Raw genomic sequence first — 18,701 nt, 5'->3', positions numbered from 1 at the left:
TTCTTACTGGCAGCATTCCATTCACAATCCAGGATGTCCCGAATGCACTGGACTGCAAGAAATAATAACCCTTTCCTATAATTCGCTGAAATGAGGTCCTGCCATCTCTATGGGAGTCTCTTATTTAAGACCTTTTGTGGGGTGGGGACAGTATCCTGCCTCTGGGGAATTCATTCTTTGCCTGACAAACTCATAGGACATTCCAAACTTAGAGAAGATAGTGCAGGTAAGTCATTTTCAAGTTGTATGTGGAAGATTTTGCAATAAAATTGCAGGCATAAACACTTTGACATGTCTAATGAAGTGTCCAGACAATACAGGAAGAGTATTGAAAACAAATAAAATGCTTGATTTACAGCCCAAAAAATGCAATAGAAGTCTAAACAAACCATGCTGGAATTCGCAAAAAGAAAAGGAGTACTTGTGGTACCTTAGAGACTAACCAATTTATTTGAGCATAATAAATTGGTTAGTCTCTAAGTATGCTCAAATAAATTGGTTAGTCTCTAAGGTGCCACAAGTACTCCTTTTCTTTTTGCGAATACAGACTAACACGGCTGTTACTCTGAAACTTGTCATGCTGGAATTGTGAAAAGTTGGAATTTTGTCTACAATATTAACTCTAACATTACATCATTACTAGGTACACTTACTTTAATAGCAAAAGAAATTCTGGATCTCAAATTGATTTTAAATGCTGTCTTAAGTCAAGAAGCAGGCTAATGCTGGAAACCTGGAGGTTAGGGAAGAAAGAGGAAGATAGCCAAGAAATAGGCTAATTGTTAAATTTATGAGTGGCCCTAGAGTAATGTCCGATATCATGGCTATGACCAAACCAATATATTAGGATAATCCATGGAGTCTCAATCTTTGTCCTTCTGATCCCCGCCCCAACATGCTATACAAATTCCATGGCCCACCCGTGCCACAACTGTTTTTCAGTAGATTAAAAGCCAGGGCCAGCATTAGGGGGTAGCAAGCAGAGCAACTGCCCAGGGCCCAACGAAGCTAAGTTGCTCAGGCTTCGGCTTCAGCCCAGGAAGGAGGGGATCGGGCTTTGGCCCTGAGCAGCAGGGCTTCGGATTCAGCTTTCTGACCTGTGCCCCAATGAGTCAAATGCTGGCCCGGCTCTCTGGTTTATTTTGGTGGACCCTTGAAACCTTCTTGCAATCTCCCAGGGGGCCTCAGACCTCAGGCTGAGAACCACTAGGATAATTAGCTTTATTTTCTTCTTCTTGAGTTCTCCTTGCTCCAACTGCCCATGTTCAAACTAAACTGTCAAACTATACCACCTTACTCTTCCTCTCCTGAACACCCTTGCCTCCATCTCTGGACCAACTTCTCTACTCAAACTAAGGACTTGTTTATGCAAGAATGTTGCACCCCAAGTTAAATTTTTAAAGCAATTAAACTGGTACAAACCCCTCTGGGGATACTCTTATTTCCGTTTAAACGGAAATAAGAGTGTGGACAAGGCATTTAATAACAGTTGAACTAAATCTGTTAACATTCACACCTTTCGTGGAGCAGCTTCTTCATGTTGGAAAGGCCTTAGTCACTCTCTTGATGTTGTATTCGAGTACTGTCCTTGTTCCAGTTCCAATCTCTGAATTCTCTTGCTCTGATCACCACTTTATCGGTTAATTTTACTCACTTACTCCCTGCCTTCTGCTCAATCACATAATCCTTCTATGACCTCCAGAACACCAAAATCTGACTCCTTTGCAGTACTTAACCTGCTCCATCCCACACACACCTCCAGTATTTTGCCTCATTTGATTCCCTGCCTTGCCCAACAACCCAACCTTGACTTACTACTTGCATTCACTTCTTCCTTTGCTCGACTGCCTTTAGAGAAAATCCTAGGACCATACAGATTTCCTTCACTACTGCCTTCCTTACTCTCCCCAGTCTTCCTTGGGAAACTATTCTGCTTCTTCTCTCTGTCTCCTGCACTTACCACCCCAGCAGTTCTTTTCTGCAGTCATTTCTCTCCAAGTTCGCACTCAGCCCTGCCAGAACTCTTCAGAACCTCTTCAAAGTAACAGGATAACATTCAGCAACAACTTTCAGCTATACATCTCTCTCCCACACTGGACTTGGACATTATGGCTTCTCTTCCACTATCAACTTCCAACCACCTCCTCTATATTCTCACTCTTTCTTCAGTCTCCCAATTTCTTTCCAGCTACCTTTGAACATGACTAGGTATCCCCAACCCAGTGGCCCCCAAACTTTTTACCTCGTGGCCCCGCTTACTCCTGTCCGCGCCCCCATCCCAGGGCCAGGAGCAGAGCCGCAGACAGGAGTAAAGGCGCCGAGGCTGGGGCCGGGAGTGGAGCCGAGGCCAGGGGTCAAGGCTGGCAACTGGCACCCTAGACGTAGAGCTTGGAGCAAGGGCCAGGAGTGGAGCTGGATGGTGCTCCCTCCCTGCGCAACATCCATAGTACAGAAGTGTACAGATATTTACTGAACACTGTAAGTGGACTTTCTGCAACAGAAGAGAGGAAGACTTAGGTCTGTGCCACAATTTAAACCATAAAAAGTAAGTGATACCATATACTGAAAGATTAAACTGCAAGTGGTATAGTTTTTTTTATTATAACTAGAGCATAGTATAGTACATAATCATGATAGCTGGCGGGTTGTTGGTAAGCTTCATGGAAGAACTGAGTTTAAAGGGAGGATCTGACAGAAGAAAAGGGTTGACAGTGGGCGCACGTGGACAATGGTGTTCCAAGCATGAAGGGTGGCACAGAAGGGGGTGTGAAGATGACCATGAGAAGAACATAAAGGACGTTTTCAGAAAGACTTGAGACAAGTGTATACAGTGGGTGTGCTAGCTGGACAATGAAAGCAGAGATGTAGACGGGTTAAATTATATATGACTCTGAAGGTGAGAACAAGAAATATAAATCTGACATGAAAGGCAAGAAGAATCACAAGAGTCGAAGATGGGGCAGAAGGTGAATGATGGGATAGGAATGTTTTTCGGAGAGGAGTAACAGCTGTTCAGCTTCTTCTACACCTAGAGTGAGAACAGCTGGGAAGACAGAGAAGGTTGCAACATTAAAGGTAAGAGATTAACTTGGTGTGGACACATCTGTCAGTGATGGGGATAGAGAGGAAAGTATGGATTCAGAGAGGTCTTAAAGGAACAAAAATCAGAGCCTGAAAAATTTACCAACAACATCTACTACACTAAGGCTCAAGAAAACTAGCAAAAAAATAGTTGTGCTACCACATACCCCACAGCCAGACACCATGCAGTGGAAAGGAACCAGAGAGTGTACTACTTATAATGCACAATTTAGTTACTTTCATGTCTGCCTCTGCTGCTTTCCCTCACAGCAACAGAATTAAATTGACCTTTTTACTGTTGCCTACCAGTTCTGAAGAGGAAGCATAAAAACAGGCAAAACTGATTTGGTTTTCACTCTGCTGTTCCTGAAGAAAGCCATGAGGAACAGCAGAGGCACTGGAGCTGCCTGCAGATGCAGGAAAACAGCATTACATGGCACCAGGTTGGAAGGTCAGCTTTGTAGTAACACAGGCCACAAACAAAAGGACACGGTCAACTTTTTTTTTTAATAATTAAAAATTATTATTTTAATTATTAATTAAGCTATAATTAAGACTGCTATAACTGAAAGATCAGAGAAATAAAAAATGTTGCATCTCTATTTTTCCAGACTGTTTACTTTGTGCATTTGGCTACACTTTGTGTACAGTCACTTCCCCTATTACTTACATGGGACATTCCCACAAGAGCAGAGGGGGGAAAAATTAAATGCCATTGTAAGAGTGACAACAACTGGGAGGAAGACTCAGAGGCAAGTTACCTGGAACTACTTTTAATTCATTGTTAACAAATTTACTAGATTTCATACTGAAGTTATCTTTTTAGAATAACGAGGAAAATTTTACCTGTGCTTTCCCCAACATGTCCTTTCTTTGAATAATAAGGGCCAGAGATCTGTTCCAACTGGTACTTCAGTCTGCTTGCAGCTTAGGAGGAGAACCAGACCAGTCAGTCACTGGCAGCAGGGGAATATCCCACCTCCTGAGGTTCCTTTCAGTTCAGACAACTTCCATTGCCAGGATAATTCAAATCCACTTACTACAGATTGTGGTAAATATTCTTTGAGGAACAACCTCTCCAACTGCAGAGGATTGTAAAAAATCCATCTAATGGCAAACCCATATCCTTGGATGCCAATTTTCATTTCTATTCTGGATGATCCATTTGTCTCTAGGGTGGGACCATATTACTCTAAGAAAGGAAGTTTTCAGGTAAGTACAGATACATTTTCCTGTTCTTCTTTGTGTTAATGTGCACAGATTCATTGCTATGAAAATCCCACTGTAGTGTGCCTCCAGGGTGGGAGACAGGATCACTCTTTAAACTTGGACATCAAAAATGAGTTAGATTATACATATACCTCTCTTCCATCTTCCCCTGGACACTAAAGTTGGAGACTACTTCTACCAAAAGAAAGGAAATGGCATTCTCTAAGATCAGATGACCACTATGCAGAATTTGGTGAGCTAATGGCTGTCTAGCAGATCTCAATATAGGAGACATGACTACTCTACCCTGAGAATGTCAATGCTCTTGAGAACTGGACTGAAGCTTAACTGAAGGAGGAATATTTCTTGAATTAATTTAGGGAATGAATGCTATGACAGTTGTGCAGACTACTGGTCCAGAGTAGAAGTCCAATACTGGGTCTCATCAGAGAAAGCTCACAACTTCAAATAAAAAAGCCCTTGCTTGATTAGGATAGTAGCCGTCAGGAGGCCTACTCTAATAGATAGGAAAGGACAACACTTTCTGTAGGGGTTTAATCTGGATAGCATGGCAGGGAGCAGAATGAGGTTCCAAGGCTGTGGTCTATGACCTCATGGGGTTTGAATGAGGCTGATGCACTAAGAAAATATTTAACGTTGAGAACTGTACAAAACACTTGCCGGCATTGACATCATCAGTGCTGCGTCTGGTATCCTCCACCCGCTACCCAGAGGGAAGTAGAGGGGGAGGAGGCAGCTGAATTCCATGGTCAATAGTGTGGCAATTGGCACTGGCTGTATGGACTCAGGAATGATCTTTCATCTGGTTCGCTGCTCTTCGAGCTTCATTTTCCTCATGAAGATAGGGGAGAAAGGCTGCTTGCCCTGGAGCCAGTACTCTTCCCAGTCCTGCCTGGCTCCTCTCCTGCTGGGGATCATACACCCTGCTTTTCGCCTGTGGCTTTTCCCAGCCTTGCTTGCTTGCTGAAGCCTGCAGGGGCACCAGCCGCTGCAAATGCCTCAGAAGGGGAAGGAGAGCTGGGGGGATGGTCTCCCCAAAAAATCAAAGACTGCCCTGGCACAAAGCTGGGGATTACACATTTTTAAAACAGAACTGCCAGTCTAAAAATTTCTCTCCAAAAAGCTCTGCAACAAGTAGGGCGGGGGGAGCCAATGGCCACGGTGTGGAGACAGAAACAAACGGAGGGAACTTCAGAAGGAGAAGCATTCCTCAGCTGCCAGTGACTGACAGGTCTAGTTCCTCCCACCCAGCAGGCACAAGTACCCACTGTAATGGACCTGAGGACCAGAGCATGAAGAAGAAGAAAGCAATGATTCTACAGAAGTTAACAGCACTGATACCCACACCCTCCTGGAAAAGATTCCCATTTGCCAATAAGGAATTAATTTCTCAAGTGTTGATAATATTTAGTGTATCATATTGAAATCTGTTAAGACCCCCTAAACAAACTGATGGATTCTGAGCTAACACAAAAGGCACATACTCCTGAGGCCCCCAATCCCATGGAGGGGGTCGGTCTGTCTCTCTTATCTTCATTTATACACACATAATTTTATATATATATATATAGAGAGAGAGAGAGAGAGTGACGAAGCAAGGCCAGATGGCTATAGAAAAGTAGTGGGAGATAGATTATATTAGCTCCAGGCTAAACAAATCCCCGGTACCAGGATAAGTGAAATGGCAGCTGCTCCAGGTCAATTAAGACACCTGGGGCCAATTAAGAACTTTCCAGAAGGCAGGGAGAATGGTAGGTTGATTGGGACACCTGAAGCCAATCAGGGGCTGGCTGAAACTAGTTAAAAGCCTCCCAGTTAGTCAGGTGGGTGTGCATGTCAGGAGCTGTGGGAGAGACTTAAGTAGTACACACCAGATCAGGCACAAGGAAGGAGGCCCTGAGGTAAGGGTGAAGTGGAGCTTGAGGAATTGAGGGCTGCTGTGGGGGAAGTAGCCCAGGGAATTGTACATATCATGTTTCTAAAAGGTCAGCTACCACAACTTTGCCCCCTGATCAATCACTGAGACTGGGAGACAACAGAGACTGTGCAAGGAAGGATAACTTCTCCTCACCTCCCTCGCTGGCTTATGATGAAAATGGCTCCGTAGACTGTGACCCTTGTCTCTAGGGAGAAAGAGAAAGAGGGTCACAGTGAGCCTCTGAGTCTAGCGAAATCCACCAGGAAACGCGGGACCCATGGAGGCAAGGACAGAGCTTTGTCACTATATAAAAAAAACCTTACATGTGAATGGACTCCTATGACTCCAGAGGGACTCAGCATAATCTACCTGCATGCAGGCCACCAAAATCAGTGGCACTCCATTCAGATGCAAGGATCCATGCTCAGAGACCCTTTTGCAAGATTGCTCTGCAACTAAACCTTAGGTCTGCCTACATTGCTCCGTGCTGTGAAAAATTTTGCACTCTGTGTAACGTAGTTAGGTCAACCTAACCCCCACCGTAGACAGAGCTAGGTTGACAGAATAATTATTCCATTGGTCTAGCTACTGTTTCTCGAGGAGATAGACTTATCACAACAATGGAAAAGCCTCCTGTCACTGTAGCAAGTGTCTACATTACACAGGCTTAGCTGCAGCACTACAGCTGTGCTGTTGTCATGCTTGTAGCGTACACATACAGTGTATACACACTCTTGGACATCAAGTTTGACTATGTGGACATACACATAAAGAGGCATGACTTTTATGGAATTATAACCAGGAGAACTGCTTAATAAAAAACCAAAACACGATGTCTGCCACATGTAGTATACACGGATAAGAGACACCATCAGTTAGAAATCTCTTATTTAAAAAAAAAGAGAGAGAAAGTTAGAAGTAATTTCAGGCATTACACCTCCCAGAGTTCCACTGTCAATATTTTGGACTCAATCACATCTTCTCTTTTGCTGTGTGAAAGACTCATACAACCAGGGGAAACAGACAGTATAGACAACACTGTCAAAGGCACAAAAAACAAACTGAAGACATTTGTGTGTCTTTCAGTAACAGTAATTATAGGTATTACCTGCAACTATAGAAGATAAAGAATTATACAGGCGTGTTATTAAGTCAGCAGTGTTCCTTTAACTTCACTCATTTTGCATAAGTGTAAAATTCTTTAATACTTTCTGAAGGTGCAAATTCATATCATTCCATTCATAAGTCTGTGGGCGTTGGAAGTTTTCAGACAACAGAATTAGAACAGTGGCATTTATATGATTTAACATTTGGAGTGGCAGTTGCCCAAATGCCAGCCATATGAATGTTGAATTTGAAGTACTGAACGTGATGTAATTTGGTGCTTTAAGTAGCATTAAAGTATTTTATTGCCACTGATTAACTACACAAATATTAAAAGGTAAACACAAATGGCATATGTTCAGATCACTTGTTAAACCCCCTTTGGCATGCCAGTAACGGCAGACAGATGAAAACTGATTGTTCAATATATTTGGACCTTCAAAAAGCCTTTGACACAGTCCTTCAAAAGAGGTTAAGCAACTAAGTTGTCAAGTTGTGTCATGAATTAGAAAGGTTTCAGAGTAACAGCCGTGTTAGTCTGTATTCACAAAAAGAAAAGGAGTACTTGTGGCACCTTAGAGACTAACCAATTTATTTGAGCATGAGCTTTCGTGAGCTACAGCTCACTTCATCGTGAGCTGTAGTTCACGAAAGCTCATGCTCAAATAAATTGGTTAGTCTCTAAGGTGCCACAAGTACTCCTTTTCTTTTTTCATGAATTAGAAAGGGACCAGAGACAAAAAGAGAAGGACTAAATAGTTGTCCGTCAACTACGCAAAAGTTTAACAGTGGAGTGCCAAAATGTTTTGTGCTAAGGCTGGTGTTTAACATATTCATTTGTGACCTAGAAAAGAGAATGAACAATAAAGGGGCAACATCTGTCAATGACAAAATTATTAAAATCAAAACTAGAAAAGACCATGAGGAAATGAAGAGCAGTTTCTTAGCTTACTGCTGTAACTACATTACCTCTTCTTTGCTCCCCCACAATTCACTGTTAACATAGGCAAAGTAATGCAAATTGGACAAATAATTTCAACTACTCATACATGTTGGTCAGTTCTATATTAACTTTAACCACTCAGAAAGAGACCAGGCATAATCGTGGATAGCTGTAACCACATCTTCTCCATGTGAAGTAGAACTGAAAAAGGCAAACAAAGCGTTAGGGTAAAATAAGTTAAAGTTAAGACCAGATGTCTGTTTAATGCTCCACTCTTCTAAATGCTCTAAAATCTACAGTTACTTGGATTGCCTTAAAATTTGGTGTCCCTTATGCAGGATTCTGTTAGTGATCCAAATTTGGGGCCATTTCCTGAGATACAGCATTTCTTACAGTTGAGTGATTCTAGCAACCTTTTGTTGCTCACATATAGAGATCAAACAAAGACTCAGATAATTGCATCAGGATGTCCAATGCTAGCGGGTGACCCCAACAGAGTGCAAGACACCATGCAGAACTTTGGGCAAAGGTATTTGTAAAAGATTTTGCTTCTGTTTGGAATATCAGAAGCCTCATGTGTTAAGACATGATACACTAAAGCTATTTCTTACTGCAAATGCGTAGTGTAAGGCTAACTAGTTGGAAAACGACATCTACAGTGCAATAAACTACCCACAGCTGGCCCATGTCAACTGACTAGGGCTCGAATGGCTATAAAATTGCACTGTTGATGTTCAGGAGGGGAGAAGGTCCTAGAGCCCGGGCTCCAGCCCGAGCCCCAAAGCCTGGACTCCATACCAAGCCTGAATGCCCACACTGCAATTTTATAGCTCCGCAAGCTGGATTCAACTGACATGGGCAAGTGGGTAGTGTATTGTACAGTAGATCTACCCTTTGTCACAAGACATGGGTTGCGCCGATGAAGTGTCACAACAACAAATCTGAGCTTCACATCAGGCACAGAGTTTAAATTCAACCCAGGGTAGAAATCTGAGCCAAATATGTGGACATGTTGCTCCAGTGTGCCTGTATCAAAGAGGGAATCTTATTCTAGGGAAATGTAATCTGAGTACGGTAGACTATTCAGAAGATGCTGCGACTATTTTTTTTTTTTTTTAAAGAAAATTAACTTCTACGAGCAAGTGCTCTCTGGAAGAGTGATTGGGGTGGAAGAGTGGGGGAGGGGTTGGGGCAGGTGATGGGGAGAGGAAATGGACTAGGATATATACTAAGGAAGGGTTGGATACTGGAAAGGGGATATGGGGGTGAGTGATTGGGGATGGAGAGAATAGAGGCAGGGGCGCCTGTCAGCCCCACATTCTCCTCCCATGTCTGTGTGCCCAACCCGCCTACAGGAATGTGACCCCTGACCCTTTCCTGCCCTCCCTCACATAAGGTAGATTCTGGAGGGTGCTTGCCTATCTGCGGGATTGAGCCCCACTTCCTACCCGTTATTCAAGCTGGGATCTGGGGTCACTGCCCCTCTCGGGGTGTCTGAGCCCCACTCCCTGCCCCCCAAGGTGTGTTCACCAGGACTGGGGGCCTCTGCCCGTCTATGAGGGTCTGACTCCATCCCTGTTCCTCCTCATGCAAGCCACATTCAGGGGGTTTGCCTTTCTGGGCGTGTCTGAGCCCATCTCCCTACCCACATGTGATCCAGAACCTGAGGAAACTCTACCTCTTTGAGTGGAGACCTTAGAACAGGCATGCTTGGAGCATGCATCAAGAACACTAACATGGGGTGAGAAGCTGAGAATGGGTTTACTTAACTTTACTCAACTTTCAGGGGTGGGCAAACTTTTTGGCCTGAGGGCCACATCTGGGTATGGAAATTGTATGGCGAGCGACGGTCACGAAATTGGGGTTGGGAGGGCTCTGGCTGAGGGTGCGGACTCCAGGGTGGGGCCAAATATGAGGAGTTCAGGGTGCGGGAAGGGACTCTCAGCTGGGGAGGTGCGGGGGTGTGAGGGCTCCGGCTGTGCGTGTGGGCTCTGGGGTAGGGCTGGGACCAAGGGGTTCGGAGGGTGCGAGGGAATCAGGGCTGAGACAGGGGGTTGGGGCACTGGGGGGTAGCTCAGGGATGCAGTCTCCAAGCGGTGCTTACCTCAAGCAGCTCCCGGAAGCAGCGGCATGTCCCTGCTCCAGCTCTTATACGGAGGTGTGGCCAGGCAGCTCTGCTGTGCACTGCCCTGTCCACACGCGCCGCCCCTGCAGCTCCCATTGGCTGCGGTTCCCGACCAATGGGAGCTGTAGGGGTAGCGCTTGGGACAGGGGCAGCATGCGGAGCAGAGCCCCCTGGCTGCCCCAGCGTGTAGAAGCCAGAGGGGGGACATGCTGTTGCTTCCGGGAGCTGCGCGAAGCGGCCCCTGACCCTGCTCCCCAGCTAGAGCACTAGAGCAGGGCAAGCCCCAGACCCCCGATTAATACGGCTGGCAGGCCAGATGCAGCCCGTGGGCGTAGTATGCCCCCCCCTCTCTATTTTCTGGTTTTCAGAAGGTTTTTTTTGCTGAACTCTATGTTCCAGAAGGACACACACTATCACCAGGCAACCTCGACTCAGTGTTAATACAGTTTTTTGCCACTTAGTAAAGACTGAGATGAAAAAAATTACTGAAAACATGGCAGTGCCATTACATAAATGGATGGCATGCCCTCACCTTGAGCCGTGCGCACAGTTCTGGCTACCTCAACTCAAAAGAGCAGAAACAGAAGGTATCTTAAACAGACAACAAAAGTGATTAGAGATATGGAGAGAGATTGAAAAGACAGAGTTTAGTTTATAAAGACAACAAATAGAAGGTGATATGATAGAAATATGTGAAAACAGATGCCGCAGTGAAGATGAATTGAGTGTTCCAACTTACCCACTCAGAATACAAAGGGGCATTCAGCAAAAGAGAAAAGAAACAGGTCTGAAACTGACACAGGATTTTTTTTTCTTAAGTATGATATAGAAATGCTGTACCAACGAGATCAGAGGCCAAGAGAGCAGTAGGATTGGGTAGTAGAGTTAGTGGGATTTAGAGAAGGAGTCGACATTCACATGAAAAATGAGAATATCCAGAGTAACATGGGACAGGATAACGAAAGTCTATATACAAATACAAATACATACCCTTGTGCATTAGGACATAAGCCACCTACTAACAACCAATGGCTAGGAAGAAATTTCTCCTTGAGATAGATTGTTCATTCCATGATTGACTATAACAAGAACCCTTACACCTTTCCCTGAAGCATCCAAAACAGACCTCTATCTACAACAGGCGGACCACTAGTCTGAACGAACATGGCAAATACTATGTTTCTAAATGCTGTTTGCATGCTAAATAAGCATGATTGTGACATTGGCATGCCTCTTCTTGTGATAGCCGTTGATCAGAAGCAAAGAGAACCTCAACTGAGGGAAATGGTGCATCTTGAACCGTTATACAATCAATTATCTGTTTTCAAATCAAAGCTCTGTGGTGATTTTTAGCCATCTGAAATTTTGCCCAAGCTTGCTTTCTCTCTGAGTAATACATTATTATTAAACTATGTCTGTATCTTGATCCCTTCTCAGATTTGCAAGTCTCTTCTATCCTTATTTCAGTATTACTTATTAACCAATACATTTAGAGAATATCCAAAACATGACTTCTGATTTGACAAGAGGTGGGTCCTGACCCCCAGCGGCATCATGGACAATTTCTTTTAACTTAAAATATTAATTTAAATATGGGCAAGTTTCCGTTTTTACAACATAATTGCTAAATACATATCACGTTCTAAGACAAACCCTTGTTACGTTCATATTAGTGGATGACAGAGAGGGAACACGGCTTGTCAAGCTGATACTTGAACCAGAAACAGGGGACATGGTGATGTAAACATCACATGGGTTCAACTGACGTGAAGTACCCTTGTCTCTATCCATCATCTTTAATTAGAAATAAGGAGATGACTCACGCACAACAGCAGCACTTAAGGTTGAATGACAGACCCAATATTTTAGAGGTGGGGGGGGGTTGTTTGTTGTTTTGGTTTATTTACAAAGTTTACAGAGTTTGCACAATTCAGTATGCTGAGCACTGGGGGCTGGAACGGGTTGGTTCAAAACAAGTGCTTCAGTATTGTGTTGTCCTCTCACACACAAACAAGTGCCAGCAGCACTGCACTCTTGACCAACCCTAAAGAACAAACTAGTATGCATGCAAATTAGCCAACAAAGGGAATAAAATACAGTTAGAGATAAAGGTCACTTTAGCTTCAAGTTTTTAAAAAGTATTTGCCTTTCAAGACCTTTGTTTCTTTTTTCTCAGGGGGAGGAGAGGGCGGGAGCATTTGGCATCTATTTAAATGAAATTAAAAAATCTGAAGATTTTATTTCCTGTTGGTATCGACAATCCAACAAGCTTTGCCACAGAATGCAGACATGGAGGAGGAGACTCAGGGAGTTGGAAGATGTTGGAGAAAGAGCTGTGGAAAATTCAGTCAGGTAAGTGGATAAAGGAAGACAGAAGGGAAATTTTATTTTCGGAATTGTGAACACCAAAAAAGTCCCAGACAGGAACCTTTGGCTTTGAATTGTTGGCTTTTAGGGGTATTGAGGAGCAATGGAATTATTTAATAAAAGAAACAGTGTATACTACATGACCTCACATTCACATCTCTGAATACATAAATTTGATCAGCTGCCATCATTTACTACTCATTTAGAAAATGAATAGGAAAGAAATACACGTAGGCTTCCGGACTAGCACATGAGCACAATGTCTCAGTTTGTACTGAAATTAGCATATCAAAAACATTTGCAAAGTGGCACAATGACTTGAGTTGCAAAACAAGCCTATGTTTTTGGCTCTTACAGTGTTTTAGTAAGGCTGGTTCACACTTAAAAATTAGATCAACGCTGCTATGTTGCTCAAGCCTGTGAAAAATACCCCGAGAGCCACAGTTAGGTCAACCTAACCTTCGTGGCAGACACGGCTAGACTGAAGGAAGAAGGGCTTTTTTGGCAACACAGGAAACCTCTGTTATAGCACTACAGCACCACAGCTGTAGTGTAGACATGCCCCAAGATAAGGACAGTAAAAGCTTTTTTATCCAGCATGTTGGGGAAATGGGAAGTGCTGGTAAGTGAAAAATGCTAGTTAAGAAAGAGTGCAGGAGTTTGGGAGGTGGGGTGTGCAGGGCTACGGGTTAGGGTGTGGGGCGCTCTGGGAGGGAGTTTGGATGTGGGACAGGGGGTGCTCACCTCAGGCGGCTCCCCGCAAGCGGCAACCAATGCCTGCGGACTCTAGGCGGAGGCACACCAGGCAACTCTGCACAAGCTTCCCCCGTCCGCAGGTGTCGCCCCTGCAGCCCCATTGGCCGCGGTTCCAGGCAGGGGCAGCACGCAGAGCCGCCTTGCCACGCCTCCTCCTATGGGCCACAGGGTCTGGTCGCTGCTTGCGGGGAGCCGCCCGAGGTGAGTGCCCGGCGGATCCAGCACCCCGCACTCCCTCCCGCACCCAAACTCACTCCCAAAGTCCACGCCCCACACACCCCTGCGAGCCCCAAACCTGCACCCCTCCCCCGCACTCCGAACCCCTCGTGGCCGTTCCTCCCCCTAGAAGCAGCAGGCACATGTCGCTGCTTCTGGGGAGCCACGCACGGAGCCTGCCGGCCCTGCACCAACCAGACTATAAACCAGACATTCTATGAAGATTAGAAATGCCGGTTTATAGAGCTTTCCAGTTGGTACAGGGCCAGATAACACAGTTTTTAATGTGAAAAGAACACATGGCTTAACCCTGACAGTGTCCTGCAAGTTTCAAATATCCAATGGCTTATTATAAATTATTTGGAATAAAAACTGGATGCAAAAAGTAAGAAATATTGTCATTGTAGTGAGCGGCTCTCCACTGCTTGTAACACACGGGACATCCTGCTTTTACAATCTACTACAAAAATGGGCATACCTCTACCTAGACACATGCAGGTTTACTGAAGAAGTCCTATGCCTTTCTACCTAATGAGAAATTGTTGGTTTGTTACCCAAGAACATACTGCTCATAACACAAACTTTTTTCTCCTCCATAAACAACATAATTCTAAAAACAAGCACCGATGTGTTTTATACTGCTATGTAATTGTTAATGCATTTGCATGTTGGTCTAAGGTTGTTTTGTTTTTTTAATATACCTGGTATCACTGCAAGGAATACCAAAAAAATTTATTTTACAGTATGCTTACCATGTACATATGAGTTTCAAATAGGATGTGATATTAAAAATCACAAAGACTGTCAGGGACACATACAGAATGCAAAAATACTTCAAATTCATTTTTTAAATTCACTAGATATCAAATGACAACAATTTAAAGATCCAAAATAATTAGATACAAATAGGGGACTTCAGAAGAGCTATAAAACAAAGGTCATGAAAGATCCCATGGTTCTTTTATGAAAGACAGGTTGTTAATCCATTTGCACTGATTTAAATTACAACTCTAGTTGATTCATATCCTCTAAAACTGAGCTTTATCTTTCCTCTGACCCTCACATTCAGAACACTCTCCACTACCATGATGTCATCTTTGTCTTCTCTTTCTTCCTCCGCTTACTCATAGGATGTAGAGATGGAAACCCACTGGCTCACCCTGGTCTGTCTCAACAATAATGGAAGATTACTCCATAACGTACATGGATTAGACACTAGTAAAACCTAATTTTACATTTGTAAAGTATTGGGGCCTCCTCCACTTCCCTAGAGAGATTATTCACTGAACATACAGATGTTCAGTCTAAATTTTCTCTTTTTAAATTTTATCCCAGTACTCCTAGTTATATTCCCCTTTTGCCATGCTAAATAATCTTCCTTCCTTCTCGGGGTTTATACCCTTCAAATCTGTGTAGATTTATGTCCCCTTCATCAAATTCTGCTGTTCTTTACATCTCTAAAATTATTTTATTCCTCTCCATATCTAGCGCCTACTAGTGTGGGCTAACACGTTATGTCCCAACTTACTCATTTTATAGCCTTTCAATCCATACAAATGTATATCTTGCTAGTCACTACGCTTTTTCATCCTTAGATCTATAAATGGTTAAAGTTTGGCAAAAAATTATAAACAAATGAAAGCAAGGTCTTACAATGGAAAGCTTCAGGCAACCTTAACAACAGGCAGCACTACCAGCCCCACCTCTAATACTGACTTTGTTTTTCTAATATCTCTATAACTCTGCCTTGTCTACACTGCTGCTCTTCTACTTCTACATGCCTTCCCGTGGCCCTCTCTACAAAAGAGCCTCTCATGACCATTCCCTGTGTCTTCTTCACCCACTCCAATGTTTGTGACAAAAGAAAACCCACTATCATCTGCCATCACCCTCCTGTATGCCTAAAACCTTCCAAAAATGGATGCCAAACTTGCTCCCACTCATTCAAAACACTTTTGAAATCAAAACACTTTTATTTAACCTAATCTGTGAAGCATCTAAACTATTCTCAGCTATGATTTTTTCTAATACAAGGTTCCAAACACTCTGGGGGAGGGAGCTGTTTTGTTTGATCCTGCTCTCCTAGGCTAATCCTGCAAACAAGAGCCCTTAACTTTAAGCCCACACATAAACCTTTGCAGCATAGGGACCCTACCATACAGCAGCATGTATGCACTATGACCACCATCACCCTTAAAAATGACACAAAAATACTTAATTATGGGGGGGAGCGGAGATAAAAGTCAAAAATCAGTATTTTTCATAGCACAATCTGCAGTGCCATGAATACAAAGTGAGCATCTCTGTGATCCAAGGCCACCCCTAGGCACAAAGCCTGACAGCTTGCTGTCCCACCTTCAGACCCTAAAAAATAAGATCAGCTTGATTAATAAGTCCTGCATGTATTAATATATTCTTCCTCAAGTGCCTTTTCTGAACAACTGCACTTTGCTTTGTCCATCTTAGACTGACACTTCTTCCTACCTCCCTTGGAAAGGACAGGGAATGTGCCTCACTCTGTTTAAGAGCTATGCAAACTCATGGCTAGGCTTACAGGAATTTGATTTATCTATATAAGTCAACAAATATCAAGCATTTTCAAAATTCTTATCTATTTAAATTTTCACAGTTGCAGAAAATGATGGGAAGGTCAGACGGGGGGGGGGGGGTCAGATAATAATTACTTAATGACAGCAGACATTAAGTTTTAAAAAAATAAAATTTTATAACCCTTAAAACACAAATTGCCAACACCACCTGTCAAAACATACAAAGCAAATATCCTTAAATCAAACTCTAATACCTCTCGAAGCAGCATTTTTCCTACTTTACCTATTGGTGTATTTCAGTCATCACAGATGGAGATTTTTTTTTTAACCTGTGTATGGTGAAACTGACATTTACCAACATTTACTGATAAAACTCTAACCCTTCCAAGCCTAGGGTATGGCCTATATGTGTGATTTTTTTTATTAAGAATCTCCCTTCTTCGTATCTTTAAGGCCCCAAGCCATCCCAATGTCCATAGCCAACAGCCTGTTGCCCCCCTCATCTCATCTCCCGCTCCGGCAGCACCCCAAGGCTATCCCCACAGGCAGAGATGAGAGTGCCAGAAGGGACCCTGGTGCACGTCGAATCTGGCCTCCTGCACAACGCAGAGCAGAGGACTCGGCTGAACTCACTCCTCTTCGAATTAGCGACTCTGGGGCCCAGCTTCCACTAGCTCCTGCCGAGAGCAGCCGGGACGCATCACTGGCATAACAGGTGATCCGTTTACACCAGCCCCGAGGCCGGGGCCACGAGTTCGGGGGCAGGGGCCGCCAGCTTCTCCCCTTACAGCGGGGAGCTGGGGGGCAAGGGGCTGCCGGGCCCGTCTCCCCCTTCCCACCCGGGCTCCTGGCCCACATGCAGGAGGAGGGAGGAAGCCACCCCCGGGCATGGCGGGGAGCGGGCAGCCCGGCTCGGCGGGAAGGGAGGCAGGGCCCTGGGTGGGCCTGCACCGGCCCAGGCCCGCCGGCACTCACAGAACTCGGCGACGTAGGAGGACACGGCGTAGTTCTCCTCGCACCACTCCAGGGTGGAGGTGGGCGCGCCCCAGTAGCCGGCCCTGTCGGCGGCGGGAGCCATGGCGCAGCGCTGCCTGCGTGCGACCGCGGCCGGGCCCGGACGCTCACTGCGCGGCGCGGCCCGAAGCGGAGGCGGGAGGTGGCTCCGCCCACAGGCCGGGCCCGGGCGGGGCCGCGGGGCCCAGAGCCCGCCCCGCTCGTTGCCAGGGCGACCGGCTGCGGCCTGCAGGGCGTCCGCGCCAGTCGGGGAGCAGCGACTGTGACCCGCCGGCGCCGGTTCGTGGGCGGCAGCGCGGTTTGGGGGGCGGGGCGCTGGCAGAAGCAGAGGTTTGGGGGGCTGCCAGAAGCGGAGGTTTAGGGACTGGGGGGCGGGAAGGGGGAGGTTTGGGGGGCTGCCAGAAGTGGAGGTTTAGGGACTGGGGGCGGGACGGGGGAAGGTTTGGGGGGCTGGCAGAAGCAGAGGTTTAGGGGCTGGGGGCGGGAAGGGGGAGGTTTGGGGGGCTGCCAGAAGCGGAGGTTTAGGGACTGGGGGCGGGACGGGGGAAGGTTTGGGGGGCTGGCAGAGGCAGAGGTTTAGGGGCTGGGGGCGGGAAGGGGGAGGTTTGGGGGGCTGCCAGAAGCGGAGGTTCAGGGGCTGGGGGCGGCAAGGGGGGAGGTTTGGGGGGCTGGCAGAGGCAGAGGTTTAGGGACTGGGGGCGGGACGGGGGAAGGTTTGGGGGGCTGCCAGAAGCGGAGGTTTAGGGACTGGGGGCGGGACGGGGGAAGGTTTGGGGGGCTGGCAGAGGTTTAGGGACTGGGGGCGGGACGGGGGAAGGTTTGGGGGGCTGGCAGAGGCAGAGGTTTAGGGGCTGGGAGCAGGAAGGGGGGAGGTTTGGGGGGCTGCCAGAAGCGGAGGTTTAGGGACTGGGGGCGGGACAGGGAAGGTTTGGGGGGCTGCCAGAAGCGGAGGTTTAGGGGCTGGGGGCGGGACGGGGGAAGGTTTGGGGGGCAGGCAGAGGTTTAGGGACTGGGGGCAGGAAGGGGGGAAGTTTGGGGGGCTGCCAGAAGCGGAGGTTTAGGGGCTGGGGGCGGGACGGGGGAAGGTTTGGGGGGCTGGCAGAGGCAGAGGTTTAGGGACTGGGGGCAGGAAGGGGGGAAGTTTGGGGGGCTGCCAGAAGCGGAGGTTTAGGGGCTGGGGGCGGGAAGGGGGGAGGTTTGGGGGCTGGGGGCAGGCAGAAGCAGAGGTTTGGGGGCTGGGGGCAGGAAGAGGGGAAGGTTTGGGGGGCTGGTAGAAGCATTTTGGGGATTTTCCCTGATTTGCGGTATCACTCCTGCTCACCTTATACAAGTGTTTCCTTTAGTTATTACTGTTTATATTACATTAGCACCCAAAATATACCAACTGATTTGCAAGCA

At 46.0% G+C, this 18,701-nt stretch overlaps 1 protein-coding gene across 2 annotated transcripts in view; it reads right to left on the bottom strand.

The window, feature by feature from the left end:
* The window catches only part of ACER3 (alkaline ceramidase 3), a 77,110-nt gene extending 59,701 nt beyond the window's left edge, over positions 1-17,409 (bottom strand). Inside the window, exon 1 of one of the 2 annotated variants that reach the window (XM_077807039.1) lies at positions 17,265-17,409. In XM_077807039.1, coding sequence (XP_077663165.1) covers positions 17,265-17,367 — 103 coding nt within the window. In that variant the 5' untranslated portion in view covers positions 17,368-17,409. Of the gene's footprint in view, positions 1-8,302; positions 8,319-17,264 lie in introns of those variants that run through there. The other variant, XM_077807046.1, reaches the window with a different exon arrangement.
* Between the last annotated feature and the right edge of the window lie 1,292 nt (positions 17,410-18,701).

This window comes from Eretmochelys imbricata, chromosome 1, assembly GCF_965152235.1.
Source record: "Eretmochelys imbricata isolate rEreImb1 chromosome 1, rEreImb1.hap1, whole genome shotgun sequence".
Taxonomy (NCBI): Eukaryota; Metazoa; Chordata; order Testudines; family Cheloniidae; genus Eretmochelys; species Eretmochelys imbricata.
This window is presented reverse-complemented; position numbering and strand designations above follow the sequence as displayed.